General features: G+C 39.1%; 1 protein-coding gene across 2 annotated transcripts; it reads right to left on the bottom strand.

The window, feature by feature from the left end:
- Positions 1–3,329: 3,329 nt before the first annotated feature.
- nppal (natriuretic peptide A-like) lies at positions 3,330–4,683 on the bottom strand. 2 transcript variants are annotated; one of them, XM_048210195.1, is made up of 3 exons: positions 3,890–4,683; positions 3,501–3,809; positions 3,330–3,382 (listed from the first exon to the last, which is right to left on the bottom strand). In XM_048210195.1, exons 1-2 carry the CDS (start codon positions 3,971–3,973, stop codon positions 3,507–3,509), a joined length of 387 nt encoding a protein of 128 aa, XP_048066152.1. In that variant the 5' UTR covers positions 3,974–4,683; the 3' UTR covers positions 3,330–3,382; positions 3,501–3,506. The 2 variants fall into 2 exon arrangements, with proteins under 2 accessions (XP_048066152.1, XP_048066151.1); XM_048210194.1 differs by having other exon boundaries at positions 3,330–3,809; positions 3,890–4,682.
- Positions 4,684–16,156: the final 11,473 nt, after the last annotated feature.

Raw genomic sequence — 16,156 nt, 5'->3', positions numbered from 1 at the left:
AACTTTTTCATGTAAAAATTACATTTGTTTTTTGATGTAGTATTTACTCCACCATAAAATCATTTTTTACAGTGTAGGTGTATATGACTTTCTTCTTTCTGATGCACACAATCAGAGAAATATTAATAAATATCCTGACGCATCCAAGCTTTATAATCGCAGTAAGCATTATCAAATGAGTATGAGCTGAAGAAAGTGTCTCCAACCACATCCATCCATTATAAACATATTCAGCACGGCTCTTGGTGGGTTAATAAAGGCCTTCTGAAGTGAAACGATTCGTGTGTGTAAAAAAAAATCCATATTTAACAAGTTATGAAGTAAAATATATATAGCTTCCGCCAGATTGCCTCCTTATTCAAATTACGAAGAAAATTTAAAATGGCTTTGCGTCAGTTACACTTTTTCTGTAAGTTGAATAGGGAAGGCATAGGACGTAGCGTAATCTTTTTTGAACTGCAAGTTTTACACTTTCTTTGTAAGTAGAATACGGAAGGCGATCTGGCGGAAGCTAGATATTTTACTTCATAACTTGTTAATTTTTTTTTTACAAACACATCGCTTTGCTTCAGAAGGCCTTTATTAACCCCCCGGAGCCGTGAGGAATATGTTATTGATGGAGACACTTTCTTCAGCTCATACTCTTTTGGTAATGCTTACTGCCATTATAAAGCTCAGATGCATCAGGATATTTATTAATATTTCTCTGATTGTGTTCATCAGAAAGAAGAAAGTCATATAGGTTGGCTTGAGGGTGAGTAAAGGTTGGGGTCATTTTCATTTGAAAGTGAACAAATCCTTCAAGGCCACCTAATATAAAGTGGGACCCTTTTTTTATTATTTATTTATTTTTTAATTTTTGTTTTAATAATTATTTTTAGATACCTGCACATTTGGACCAGCTATTGCTATGTGGAAGTATTGTCTACTAGAAAGATCTCATTAAGACTGTGGGATTTCAGATAGGGGAGGAAAGCATATCTTAAATAATGTTTATAAAAGACAGCTGGGTGTAATGTGTTTTATACAGTATCAAGCAATAAAAGCTATCATGAAGTCAGTAGTAAAATATATGTTGGTCAGATGTGCTTGTATAAGTATACAGTAATGGTTTAGTGAGGAATTTACTAGGTGTAGGCTAATGTAGCGATATGCAAAGGCATATATTTGACAATGAAACTGAAACACCTGGTGTTAGACCTCAATAATTTATTAGTATGGTGTAAGGCCTCCTTTTGCGGCCAAAACAGCATTAGTTCGTCTTGGGAATGACAGATACAAATCCTTCACAGTGGCCAGAGGGATTTTAAGACATTCCTCTTCAGTGGAACAGTGGCCAGGTCACATAATGATAGTGGAGGAAAACGTTTTCTGACTTGCTCCACCAAAATACCACAAAGTGGCTCAAAAGTATTTAGATCTGGTGACTGTGCAGGTCATGTTCTTCAAGCCATTCTGTCACATAACCAATACACACAGTTTTGCTGTGTGTATTTGTGCATTATCATGCTGATACATGGCATCCCATTCAGGGTACAATGTTTGAACCATTAGGTGCACATGGTCCTCCAGAATGGCTCACAGTAGCATGATTTTGCAGCCCAAACCATCAGTGATCCACCCCTGTGCTTCACTCTGTACTCATCAGAGAACAGTACATGTTTCACATTGTCCATAGCCCATGACTTGCACTGCTGGCACCATTGAAATTGACATGTGGAATTGGCACAAGTGGCCAAAGTTTTGGCTATAGCAGCCTGACCATGAATATTGAGTCTGTGGAGCTCCCGAGGAACAGTTTTTTTGTGGAAACGGGAAAATTGAGGTACGCATTTAATTCTGCAGTGAGGTGGGCAGCTGTGATTTTATGTTTTTTGGATACAATCTGGGTTAGTACCTGGACATCCCTCTCAGCCAGCTTCCCTTGCGTCGACAGTTACTCCTGTTGGATGCGGTTCATCCTAAGCGGTGGTATGCCGACATTACCCTGGATGCCATGGCTCTCTATATACCACTTGCTGTCCTGGTCACAGATAAGCCAGCGAGATGCTCACATTTGTCCTCTTTTGAATTCTGATATGTCTCCCATTATGTTGTGTGGATTGCAATATTTTATTTACAGCTGTGCTATTGCTCTGCAAATTCAGCCTTCACACTCTGATGGAATCTGATGGAATGTAAAATTAGTGAAGAACTGCCACCAGGCTGTGCATATATAGGCGTGAAACCTCCAACAATAGTCAGTGTTTCAGTTTCATCATCCAACCCCTGTATGCCTACAATATATTTAATATCACTGCTGATTTAAAGGTCTCAGCCTTCACTTCCAAATGTTTCATTTTATTTGAAGTTTATAACAAATAAAGGAAAACAGATCGACAGAAACATGGTTAGGTTTATTACTGAATATGAATGAATGCTTGCACTGGTTGTGGGAATTACCAATCACCAATTATTACCAGTTACAGAAGTTGCTTCTCTCAGGGAAACATTTCAGTTATTTTGTGCTCAAATCGTCTGTTTTAAGTGTTCAGCTTGTTCTGTGGTCTGTTTATCATCAAGTTTTCCATTGTGGAGTTTCACAACAGTTACTTAAAAACAGCCTATATATGCTTCAACACTTAAAATATAATAATAATTATTATAATAAGGTCAAGTTTCATTACAAAAGTGGATCAAATTTAATAAAGTCTTTGTATTTTAGTCAGTAGCAAATTATGTATTAGCTAGTCTAATTTTGTCTCTCTGGGTACGTTTGGTCATGCCTAAATTATTACTAGATATTTATTTAATTGATTTTGTCAATAAATGATCCAAGTGATCACAATAAAGTAGACTAGTTCTAGCATACACTGTAAAAAGGTTTATCATGTAACCTAAATGTTTTAGTCATGCAACAGCTAAATAAAACAGATTTCTTTGTCAAAAATCGATGTCAAAATCGATTGTCAAAAAACGAAGCAACTAAGACATGAACATACGCAGTAGCCTAATTTACATTCTAAGCTCATTGTCAAATTTACTGTTTAGTTTTAGACCACATTGACACACATGTTATGCAAAATATTTATTTTGCAGCAATATACATTATCTTTAACACGAGTGGATTTAGAGAGGACATAAATAACAAAATAAAAATAAATAAATAAATAAATAAATAAATAAACAAACAAACAGATGCAACAGTAGGCTACAAAGCAGCAGTCATGGAATCTTCAAATAAAAACTATTTACATGTCTAAATCTTTAATAAATAATGACCAACACATACAGCATCACTTGAACACAAATCTACAGGAAACTTGCAGTCAGCACTTCTTTTTCTTTTCTTCTTTTTTTTTTTATCGAATATGTGCCCAAGTGTGTCAAGTGAAGTCCCAACCTGCAAGAAGTGACATGACATGTAGTAATAAGACATGACTTATTTTATTTCTAATACGCGTTTGAACAATTCCCCATGTTTAAATCTCGTCAAGATGACCTAACGTCTCCTAACATACCTTTACTTAACACCCGAGCCCGCTAAAAGACCCGATTCTTTCGAGTCTGACCCCAAAGCAGCTCCTCAGTCCGCCTTTCTTGAATCGACTCCACGAGCGCTTGGATGTGGACAGTAAGTCACCTAGGAGACGCTCGAACGCTCCGTCTTTTCCCGCCAGCGCCGAGTTGCGCGCGTCTGATTCCCACAGTTGCTCCGCTCGCTCGTCCAGTGCGCTCTTCTCCGCTCTCGCATCTTTCTGCTCCAACACCGACTCATCTGACTCCACAAACGGCGTGTTGACTTCTTCATCTAACAACTGCTTAAGACTCTGCCATTAAAAGTAAATGATTCGTGAGGGTCTAATAAATGTTCAGTAAAAGACCAGTGAGCTAAGACTGAAAGACTCACCTGTAAACTGGAAACTGGTTTGGCACCGACCAAGTTTAAAAGTAGAAGTGAAGACACGCAGAAAATCGAGATGTTGGCGATCATTGTTGTTGAAGTATTCTGGAGAGCAGCACTCGCAGCGGTATCTGTGCGCGGCTCTGTTTACTCTTCGCTCGTACCCAAGCACCGTGTCCAGGTGGGCTCTTTTATTTCGCTGATTTCGTCACGGTCACCCAGGGAAATCCAGCAGACCCTACGGGGAGGGCTCTTCATTTTCATCAAGATCCCACCTCGTTGACCGATCATTAAATGGTGACGTGCAGGAGCCTCCTTCAAATTGACAATGCATTGTATGTCAAGTGCAGAGCATCATCTCGTGTCTTGTCACGGAGGCACACTCTATAGGCGCACTTACCCATCTCATCCCATTGTTTCATACAGAAAGCTCTACCCAAATCAGTCTTTTTATCCAATACTTTGTGCGTTTACTTCAAGTCTTACACAAATTGCCAAGGCAAGAAATAAGTAATGGCATTTTACCTGTATAGAAGCTGCCATGTGTTTGGTCTTGATATTTTCATTTGCAATTGCCTATTTATGTTCTTAAAATTAGACAAGCAAAAAATCACTGAACTGGCTATAGCTAACCACATTTTGACTTTACGAACACAACATGCAAAGATGAGTCTGTTTCATGACAGCTGAAAAACACTGCCTTAGCAGAGAGTAAATGAAGGTTTTGAAGGCAGCATAGATGTATCCTTCATTTACCCGTATAACATTCCACAGTCCTGTTTGTGTTGTTTTGTGGTGCTGAAAAAACTAAAAATGGAATCTGGAGCAGTTTAAAATGTAATTTTTAATTTTAATTTCTACAGAGAAATAATCATTGTAGTTGAATTTGTTTTAGATCATTAGAGGCAACATTATGAAGCCCTGGAAACCTGTCTAAGTTTCCTTAGGAGGTACTTTCACTGGATTCCGGCAACGGCCATATGCTCGTTCACAAGATAGTCGAGTGCTGGTGGAAGGTGACTTCTGATCTGATGTATGATGTACAGGACGTATGACGTTAAGCGTTGCGAAAGCTTAAAGGGTTAGTTCACCCAAAAATGAAAATAATGTCATTTTTATTACTCACCCTCATGCCGTTCTATACCCTATACCCTATACGGAACACAATTTAAGATATTTTTGTTGAAATCCGATGGCTCCGATTTCAAAACACTGCTTCATGAAGCTTCGGAGCATAATGAATCAGCGTATCGAATCATGATTCGGATCGCGTGTCAAACTGCTGAAATCACGTGACTTTGGCGCTCCGAACAGCTGATTCAACACGCTGATTCATTATGCTCCGATGCTTCCTGAAGTGTTTTGAAATCAGCCATCACTAAATAAGTTGATATTTTGTTTTTTTGGCGCACCAAAAATATTCTCGTCACTTTATAATATTAATATTGAACCACTGTACTCACATGAACCGATTTAAATATGTTTTTAGTACATTAATGGATCTTGAGAGAGGAAATGTCATTGCTGGCTATGCAGGCCTCACGGAGCCATCGGATTTCAACTAAAATATCTTAATTTGTGTTCCGAAGATTAACGAAGGTCTTACGGGTGTGGAACGGCATGAGCGTGAGTAATAAATGACAGAATTTACATTTTTGGGTGAACTAAACCTTTAAATGACAATTGACGAGCACAGAAGCTCAGAGGATAGAGCAAGACAAAACGCCAGTCACGAATTAGAAGTCTAAAATGAGAAGTTTTAAAGAAAAATGTCAGAGGATTTCGATGTAAGAGGAGCTACGTACTAAGTCAGATCAGAGGTCACCCTTCTGCCAAAACTCGTTGTACGACTGTTGCCGGAAGCCAGTGATTATAGTTTATACAGCTTTAAATATGGATATTTTTCTTACAAAACCCCATCGCATCACTTCAGAAGGCATTTATTAACCCACTGGAGCCATATGGATATCTTTTATGATGGATGGATGTGCCTTTTGGAGCTTCAAAAACTCGGGCACTATTAAAGGGATAGTTCACCCAAAAATGAAACCTATTTCATGATTTACTCATCCTCAAGCCATCGTAGATGTATGTGACTATCTTCTTTCAGATGAACACAATCAAAGATATATTTAAAAATATCCTTAGTCCTCCAAAGTTGGTTGTGAATGGTACCCCAAATTCTGAAGACAAAAAAAAAAAAAAAAAAAATGTATCCATCCATAAAGAAATTAATCCATTTGACTCCAGGGGGTTAAAAAAGGCCTTCTGAAGCATATTGATGGATTTGTGTAAGACAAGTATCCTTATTTAAAACTTTATAAAGTAAAATAACGAGCTTCCGGTGCAACAGCATTCAATATACGTCCAAAAAACTTTAACTTCCGCAACGTAGTACACAATGCCATGATGTTCTAAACAATGACATGACGTACTACGCTTTTTAGCATAGGACATAGCGTAGTCCGTCATGCCGTAGTGTAGAACGTCATGGTACTACGTCACGGAAGTTAATGCTTTTTGGACGTACGTCGAATGTGTATGGCTGTCACGCCAGAAGCTTGTTATTTTACTTTATAACGTGTTAAATAAGGATAGGCCTACTTTTCTTACACAAATCCATCAATTCACTTCTGAAGGACTTTATTAACCCCCTGGAGTCATATGGATTCATTTTTTTATGGATGGATGCATTTTTGTCATCAGAATTTGGGGTACCATTCACAACCATAATAAACCTTGGAAAATAAGGATATTTTTAAATATATCTCCGATTGTGTATGTCTGAAAGAAGATATAAATATAAACCTAGGATGGCTTGAGGGTGAGTAAATCATGGAAAAATGATCATTTTTGGGTGAACTATCCCTCTAAATGTCATTACAAAGCTGGGAAGACCCAGGACATTATTTAAAATAACTCAGATTGTGTTCAGCTGAAAAAAAAAGAAAGTCATATACACTATATGATGGCTTGAGGGAAAGCAAATTATGGGATAATTTTCATTTTTGGGTGAACTGTTCCTTTAATAATAAAAAAAAAAAAAAATGCTGCCTTCAGTTTTGAATAGCCTTTTTATGTCAGTTTAGTTTCCAGGTTTTCATGCAGGCAGTGTGTGGTTAACTCTCAGTCTGGGAAAGGTTTCTCAAAAGAGGCCCCTTGCATAGCAAGCAGTAGGATTTTGATGTAGTGGTGATGCAAAAGGTCAGAAGTTTCTATACACATAAAGATGACTTAATATAACTGTAGAAATATGTTTTCAAAAAGCTTCAAACATTACAAAGAACCACACAATAGAAGTCTTCAGATGATTTTTCCGATACGGCTGGCTGACTTTGTGACCACCTGTATTTGGTAGATGTTTGAAACACAAACGAAATGAAATATTTGTAATAAACATAACTCCAATCACAGAAACATACAATACACAATAGAAAGCAATGAAATACATAATTTTACAATCAATGCTAAAATACGTTCTCCCATTCCTTGTAGAGACAACTTTAAGTAAGCCTTTTGGAGGTTTATTTTTCCTCAAAAAGTGTAAACACTGTGACTTTGTGGTGCTATCACATGTGGTGTGTTTGGGCCTGGCATAGCAACCTTGTCTCAGCCAATGGCGAGAGCTTGAGGTGAGACTATGTGACCAATGGCAGACAGGAGAAGTGTTTAGGAAACCTATTTGAAAACAGTTACTGTTTTGCTTTTGGTGACGCCAGTGGCTCCAAAATTACACAGTTCAGCTTTAACCCATCTTTGTCTCTCATTACAATCATATTGTCTGTTGGCTTCGTTTATTATATTCTCTCATATTTCATTTGGGAAGCTCTTAACTTCAAGCACAGTTCACTGAGCACTGCTCTTTCCCTGATGAGAAGCCGATGGGGCTAATTAAGATTTTAATGACAGGCTGCACTGCAGTCTGTTCCAAATGTCATTTATTTGCTAAAGAGATCATATTCATGATGTATAACAAATGTGTTACAAATAAAACAATTGGCACACAGCAAATTATGATAATTCAGTATTTAGATATTTTAAAAACTTAAATTTCAACATCAGCCATTTCAACACAACAATTAGTGTTTAAAATTTTTATAGCCATATGTCATTAGACTTGTAGAGGGAACGATATCTTCCAGATGGCCTCCGACCTGTTTTCCTAATAGCTGCTCTAGATGCCGATGGCCGCTAAAATGCTAATCAGTCCCTGTTTGCCTTCATACTGTGCTCCAGTGGAAAGCTTGCAAGAGATCATCAGTCAAGACTTTGCCACCTGTCCTCCTCATGCTGGGTGGAAACCAGCCTCAGGGCTTTATTGGTTTGAACCAGGCCTCTCTTGGTGTTCAACCCAAAACTGAATAGCCAGCGGCCATGTTAGAAGGATGAGGTACATTTATCTTAAAGTTTCTCGCCCTCCCTTGATCTTGCCATGAGACTCAAACATTTTTACAGGATTTAGCTGCTCACATGCTTCATGTTTGAGATCACTGTTCATAAAAGTGGCTTACCTAATTTAAGTGAATATTCTAAGTTAAACTTCATTGACAGCATTTTTTTAGCACATAAAATAATTTTGACTCATCCCATTTCCACACTGAGACCATGTTAATGCTAATATTGCTTAGTGGCTGTATAAAACATTTAGCATTTTAATGTTTATGGATTGGCCCCATTCACTTCTCCACTGTAAAAAATTTTTTTTACAAAAACAAAAACAAACAAACAAGAATCCAGTAAATCCAACAACACACACTGCTACTAAGATCTGTTATGTAGCTTTAACATATATTGACAACCACCATAATAATGCAGATGGTAGGCTGGTAGCCAGGAGGAAGCCACATGAAGAATCAAACTATTAAGAAACAATAATTTAAACAAAATGCCTTCAAATGTGAAGTGTCACACTTCTAACAATAATTGTGTAATGTTTGTGCTAAGAGCTAGTCTCGCTATCACCAGACCAAGCTCAATTTAAAATTGAACATTGGTCTGGGGAGTTTGCTATGTATTTCCTACTGCACAAGAGGCGTGATCAACGAGCATTAGTCACGCAATTGGATAGTCCTTCAACCAATCAGATCAACGATCCGGGTGACGTACTTTGCAGAGCGATGCGAAAACTCCAGGCAGGTTTACCGTGTGTCTCAATCAGCTCCCTAGTTCAGTAGTCAGGGCACTGATCAGGGAATCAGCCACATTCACTTGCATGATATACTGATTCACGACCTAGGGAAATAGGGAGCTGATTGAGACGCAGGTTTAGTTTGTATTGGTTTGTAGCATTGATCCGCGGTTTGCAGAAGCAGCAATGGCATCGAGCGATTTTTGCAGGTTGTGCAAAAAAACATGAAAGTGATTGGTATTTACACCCACTCGAGCAATTTGTTTGCTAACTAAAGAAGTCATTCAACATCATCGAGAGTTTAAAAGGCGACTCTGAAACTGTTCTGGTTCAGTGTAAATGAACGCGGAATATAGCCGCCCTAAACTACGTCATTGTCATGACAACCAAAAAGAATCCCAGTCAGCTCAGGCGGCGCGAGATTCAAGAAGCAGGGATACGAAACATATAGAGCAAATAATAAAAATATTGTCTACCATCAAGGGGCATTGAAGTAAAAGAGTCCTGTACTCACATCATGAAGCAAACCACCAAAATAACAGCAGAGAATCATTGTGTGTCATTAATCGCTGTTTGTAATCTTCCTATGAAGAGACTGTCGGATCAACGCTCTGCTACAAGGTAAATGCTTAACACAATCGGCGTCACTGTGATTGTGCATTGTTATTTTGGAGAGATGGGTAGATCAGATAGAGTTTGAAAGCTACATGCCGTCGCTTCTCTATCGTCATCGTGTTATACCCGCCAATAGCGAGCAAGGTGGATAAGCCAGTCTGTGATTGGTTCCCGCAAAAGTGTAACAGCGCAGCAGGAATGAATGCACGGGTTTCCAGACTGAGTTGCCGAGCGAAATCAAATCGCCGGCAGATCAGGCTGGGTTTACCCAGACTAGCTAAGAGCATGAATGATACCTCAAATTGTTAACTCTTAAGGATAGACAGTACTTTTCATATGTGCTCTCACTTAAGGGTACACTATATAACTTTTGGCCCTCTAGCAGTTAAAAAACAAAACTGCATGCATTTTGTGGAAGAACATTGTTTTGGTTGTGCTTTGTTTCTGCGTGACTGTGTGGATGAATATGGTTATCATACTGCTCATAAAACATTCACTAATGGGCTTAAGAGATATAACCAGTTTAGATTGAAAGGATCTCAAGCTGACTAGCTGAAGACGGTACTGTAGCTATACCCATTAATAGACACAGTACTTCCTTGATAAAATAAATTCCAACACAGCGCTACAACTACCATAATGAAATGATCCTTCACAATAGATAATGCTTTACAATAAACTTTGTTAGAAAGCTACATATGGCAATTTATCTGTTCAATAAAATACCATACTCACCTGTTGAGTAGTAAAAACGGCATCTCCACGTCACTTTTCCAACATTTGTAATCCCTCAGTTCCTGCCATCTCTGAAAAGCCAAGCCAATGTTGATTCTCATTTTATTAGGAGCTGTGTTGTGTTCTCTTTTTGCAGCAGACTCTCCTCTGTTCAGATTTTTTTTTTAATACAAGTGATTCCCCGGAAGTTTGAGATTTAGCTGCTTCATGTCAACCTTTTTTTTTTTTGCTCGTTGTGACAACATCTTGATTACTGTCATAACACTTGTTCGCTGATGGAGGGAACGGAGACATTATGTTGAATGACAAATGGGATCTCACTTGGGAGCCCCAATCACCTCTGAGTTTTAGAAAAACGGTCAATGAAATTGGCGAGTGGAATTTGCATGCCAAGTCACTCCCCTGTACATATGGGTATACAAGATCGCAGCATACATCCACACATTTGGTTTGTGCTGAGGTGCCGAGACAGTGTCCCGGCCATTCAGTGGGGTAGTTCAAGGTTGTGGCAGGAGGGACATAACGTCTCCGCTCAGGGAATGAGGGTTACGACAGTAACCAAGACTTTCCCTAACTGTCAGTCACTTCGACTTTATGTACTTATGGAAAGCGCCACAACCACTGAACTGTGTTATGAGTACTGGCGATGCAGATGCTGGTAAGCTGTAGTATGCCTGTTGGCTACTGCCCGCGCTAAGTGGTAACCTACCCAGCGCACTGCATAAGCCAAAAATCTTAGTCCTCCATGTTGTACGGGGTGGAATGGACAGAGTTTACTATGGAGACAGTTGTTAGCTGTGTTAGCTATACAGTTGTTAGCTATACTTTCACGTTAATGTACTTTAAGGAAAGAGTGCTTTTTTTCAGCCATGAACAGTCTGGGGAAGCGTACCTAGTCCAGGTGGAGAGGGATGCTACAGAGGCCACATCCTACCTGTTGGGAGGAACATGTGAAAATACACATGTGGACTGACCTTTTGGGCAGGTTACATATAGAAAAATCTCTGTAATAGGTCCTACCAAGAAAGAGATAGAAGAAATGGGGCAGAGCAGAATCTGCCAAGGGAAGACATGGGTTCACTGACAAGGAAATTGTACCATGGAAGAATACACATTTGGAATTACCGGAGGGGAATCACAACATATGGGGCATATTGCCCAGTACAATGGATGACCAACCGAGCATGCATCTCAAGTACTGGGCATGGCATCGGATGCCTCCACAGCGCCTGATTGCCGCAGGATGCCTGGAGGATCCCATGAGGAAATCTCATGGAGAGCAAGAAGGTGCTCACATTTAATCTCTTCCTTAGAGGGGAATGGCGCTGCAAGCGAGACACGAGCCAGTCTTCCCGCACTTTACCTGTTTGTACCCAACACACGGGAAGAAACAGATTCCACCTGAAGACTGTAGAATCTCGCAAAGGTGTTAGGTGTCACCCAGCCCACAGTCCTGCAGATGTCTGTTAGAGAGGCGCTGTGCACCAGAGCCCAGGAGGAGGCAACACTCCTGGTGAAGTGAGCCCTCACTCCAAGGGGGCACGGCACACCTTTGGATTGGTATGAAAGGTGATGGCATCCACTATCCAGTGGGCCAAACTCTGCTTGGAGACAGCCTTTCCCTTCTGCTGACCTCCAAAGCAGACAAAGAGCTGCTCAGAGCTTCTGATGCTCTGTGTACGGGCCATGTAAATTTGCAGGGCATGAACAGGACACAGGAATGCAAGGGCTGAGTTTGCCTCCTCCTGGGGCAGCGCTTGCAAGTTCACCACCTGTTCCTGGAAGGGAGTGGTGGGAACTTTGGGCATGTATCTGGGCCAGGGTCTCAGGATCATGTGAGAAAAGGCTGGCTCGAACTCAAGGCATGATTCACTGACCGCAAATGCCTGTAGGTCCCCCACCTTCTTAATGGAAGTTAAGGAGCACTGTCTTTAGAGACAGGATCTTAAGCTCGACTGACTCCAGTGGCTTTAGATTTAGATTTAGCGTCTTGGTGCCTCTCAGGAACCTGACGATCAGGTCGTGCTTTCCTAGTGACTTACCGTCCACTGCTACGTGATGTGCTGTGATGGCGGTAACATACTTTCAGGGGGACAGTCTCGGTTCCAGCCTTTCTTGCAGAAAGAAAGCACAGAGCTGATAAGACATCTCCGGGGTTCTCAATGTTTAGTGAAATTAGAAAATATTTTAGAGATCGTTAATTTAGTTGTATATATGTGTCAGAGTCAGCGTTGGGGATAATGCATTACAAGTTACTTAAGTTACGTAATCAGATTACTTTTCCAAGTAACTAGTAAAGTAACACATTACTTTTCAATTTACAACAAAATATCTACTTTTTCAAATAATAATAAAATATACAAAATAAAATATAGTTACTTTTTCAAATAAGTAAGGCAAGTTACTTTTTTTTTTTCAAATTTATTGACTGACAGCTCTCCTGTGCCCGTATTGAGAGAAATAAAGTGCAGAAGTGTTGTGTTCATTGTGTAAACATGATGGTTATTGTAGTTCTAGACTAAATGTGAAGATGAATTCACTCATCTCACTTGCACAAAAACATTCAGTATAAAAAACAAGCAAGCAAGCTCCTAGGTAAGAAAAAGTCATAATGAACAAAAACATTTGCCAAAAATATAACTTGTTTGTTGTTATTAAAAAACAAGCAAGCAAGCTCAGCCTAGGTAAGAAAAAGTAACGCAAAAGTAATGTAACGCAAAAATTAAAAATTAACTAAGTAACGCAATTAGTTATTTTTTAGGGAGTAACGCAATATTGTAATGCATTACTTTTAAAAGTAACTTTCCCCTGTCGCTGCGGCTCCACCTCTGTCTCCAGTGCCAGCAGTGTCATGTGGGCCCTGTGGCATGTCAGCTCCACCTGGGTCTCCATCTCCATTGGCGTCCCCAGGGTGGTACCGCTCAAGTCTCCACCATGGCTCCTCCCGCCTTCGACCCCACTCTGGGGCCTCATCATGGCTGGTCTCTGGACCACCTTCTGGCTCCCCCTGCTCCTGGCTTTCCCCTGGCTCCTCCCACCCTCCACTCCCCCATGGACTGAATTGTTTGCCTTGGACTGTTCTTGTTTTTCTTTTGTTCCCCACCCTCCCTCCCTCCTTGGACCATGTACAGCATGAAGATGTGCTTTTCCAGAGGGGGCGTACATTCAGAGTTCATATGTTTCATTGTGTTTCCCAGTGTGTCTGATTGTTGATTTACATTCACCTATTTAGTTAATTATCTTATCAGCCCTCTTTATTTAAGTCCAGTGTTTCCTGTGTTCTTTGTCTGGTGTCGTCCATTGAATGTGGTTGCTTTTGCCTGTTCTTACGTTTCTCCTCTCTGGATTTATTAAAGTGGATTTATTCCTGAACTCATCATGTGATTCCTGTTAGCAGCCACTTGTGACGTTCACATATCCATATATTTTGTTCTAATGTCACAAGTACAGGTAATAACTTCAAGGTTTATTAAATGATTAATAAAACTATTTAAATGTACATTTAAATAGTTTTATTAATCATTTAAATAGTTGTCTTATCAGGTTCTTCTTAAATTCGGAACAACCACAAAGCTTTTATATTTACATTATTGGTACTTTATATATGTTTAAAGTATCATTTTAATATTCTTAATATTATTTAATATTCTTAAGACTAAACAAAGAATTAACAATCCCTTATATATCCAAGCATTATAACCATGCAAAGGGGTAATAGAGTTATTAAGAACTCTGGCACTCTTTGTTAGTCACACATATCCGTGTCCGTTAAAGGAATCTCAGAGCTGATAAAACACAGGACAGCCTGTCGGACATTCAGCCTGTCAGCAACATCCTCAAACTCCCTAGAATGACACTCTTGAGTTTTAACATGGGACCTAGTGGCAACAAAGCAAGTATATTACCGTAAATGAACACCCAACAATGATTCCTATAACTGCATAAATTGTTCCCAACATGTAAGAAAAAAAAAATGCCACTTGCTTTGATATTTTATTATCTAATGGCATTCACACATTCTTTTGTTGCATTCTTTTTTTCCTAATAATTTTGGGGCCTTTATATAATGGTCAATAACAGCAAATATGCATTAAAAATATGTACATAAACTGACCTTTTAACCATCCAGGGGAATGTATTTCAGTGATGAAATAAAGGTCTGTGAGCCTGCTCTTAATGAACTTCATATATATTTATCTAAGGAACTTGGCTGTACAGAGCATTGAATTGATAGATCAATGGTGTTCAAATTCATTTACACTTCATAATGCTTCATCTCTTTGGGTTTTTGCCTCTTTCTCAACACCTCTCCCACATCCCCTAAATTACATCATAGTTCACCCGTGGTTCAACGTTTGTCCAGCCCACTGCGTTCCAAACTACTGAAAGCGCTCCACACTACATGAGTATTGTCACCTCTGCACCATCAACTATGATGCTATTTTAGTAAAGATAAGGCCAAGTTAAGGCCTAGTTTGATATATTTAACCTTGCCCTCTGCTAAATTTAACTTGTATGCAAATAGGACTATTTAAGTTTTGCTTGACAATGTTATAAAGTCAAAACAGAAAGAAATATCTTGTTACCCCTCTAATTATGCCTTCAGACAGGTATTCATTGCTCTGGGTGGTTACCAAGGTGTTGCTACACAATTCTAAGGGTGTTCTTTATGGTTACTAGGTGGTTGCTAGGGTATTATGGGATTAGCTGTTTTTGCTTTTTAGACTAAGTCAGAAGAGCTCAGCACTTGTTTCTGTGATCGCTCAGGTCTTTCCTTCAATGTAAGTAATAACATACCTCTCTTCAAGCCACATAATTTGAAGTAGAATCTACAAGTGATGCAGGAACAGGTTAGGTGCAGAAGTTCAAGTGTAAGTAGCAATAGTAATACTGATATTTGCCTTAGCAAACACAACAAATCTATGTAGGTCTGTGGGTAAGGTACAACCTATATCTCTCTGTTGCCTTGCTTTATCTTAATGAATTCCATTGGGAATCAACTGTTTCCATTTTCACACAGACTACCACAGTAATGTGGGAAATATTCTGCCCTGAAGCTGGAACAAGTGTGTTACTCATTGGCCATTGTTGCTCTTAAAGGACCCTGTATTTGGTTCAGATGTGTTTTGGGAAAACCCAAAACAATTAGCACTTTTAGTCTATCAGCAAGTGCAGTTTTTGCAAGCAGTCTTAACTTGGAACAAAATATTTTTTTGTACATTTTGTGGTAGTATATACTGATGAGCACACTTTACATCAGTATTTGGGTACACTGAAAAAAATATTCACTTTTTTTATTTTGTAATTTATTTAAAGTGCATTTTGGGTCTTTAAAGGATTAGTTCACTTTCAAATGAAATTAACCCAAGCTTTGCTCACCCTCAAGCCATCCTAGGTGTATATTACTTTCTTTTTTCTGATGAACACAATCAAACGAGTATGAGCTGAAGAAAGTGTCTCCATCCACATCCATCCATCATAAACATATTATCCATAATATCCATATTTAACAAGTTATTTCAAAAAGCTTACGCTACTTCCTACACCTTCTGTATTCAAGGTACGAAGAAAGTGTAAACTGTCGTCGTGTCAGTTACACTTTTTCCTTAAGTTGAATAGGGAAGGCGTATGATGTAGTGCAACCTTTTTGAACTGCTAGAGATTTACACTTTCTTTGTAAGTAGAATACAGAAGGTGGTCTGGTGGAAGCTAGATATTTTACTTCATAACTTGTTAAATATGGTTATTTTTTTACACAAACGCATCACTTCGCTTCAGAAGGCCTTTATTAACCC

Source organism: Megalobrama amblycephala, linkage group LG12 (genome assembly GCF_018812025.1).
Source record: "Megalobrama amblycephala isolate DHTTF-2021 linkage group LG12, ASM1881202v1, whole genome shotgun sequence".
NCBI lineage: Eukaryota > Metazoa > Chordata > Actinopteri > Cypriniformes > Xenocyprididae > Megalobrama > Megalobrama amblycephala.
Note: the sequence above shows the minus strand (reverse complement) of the source record. Positions and strands in the feature narration are given on the sequence as shown.

What these genes read in the sequence shown, in the direction of transcription:
- nppal (XM_048210195.1), bottom strand. Translation starts at nt 3,973, where the DNA reads ATGATCGCCAACATCTCGATTTTCTGCGTGTCTTCACTTCTACTTTTA. An exon ending in AACCAGTTTCCAGTTTACAG is followed by an intron (nt 3,810 to 3,889) that starts GTGAGTCTTTCA and finishes TTTTAATGGCAG; the next exon opens with AGTCTTAAGCAGTTGTTAGA.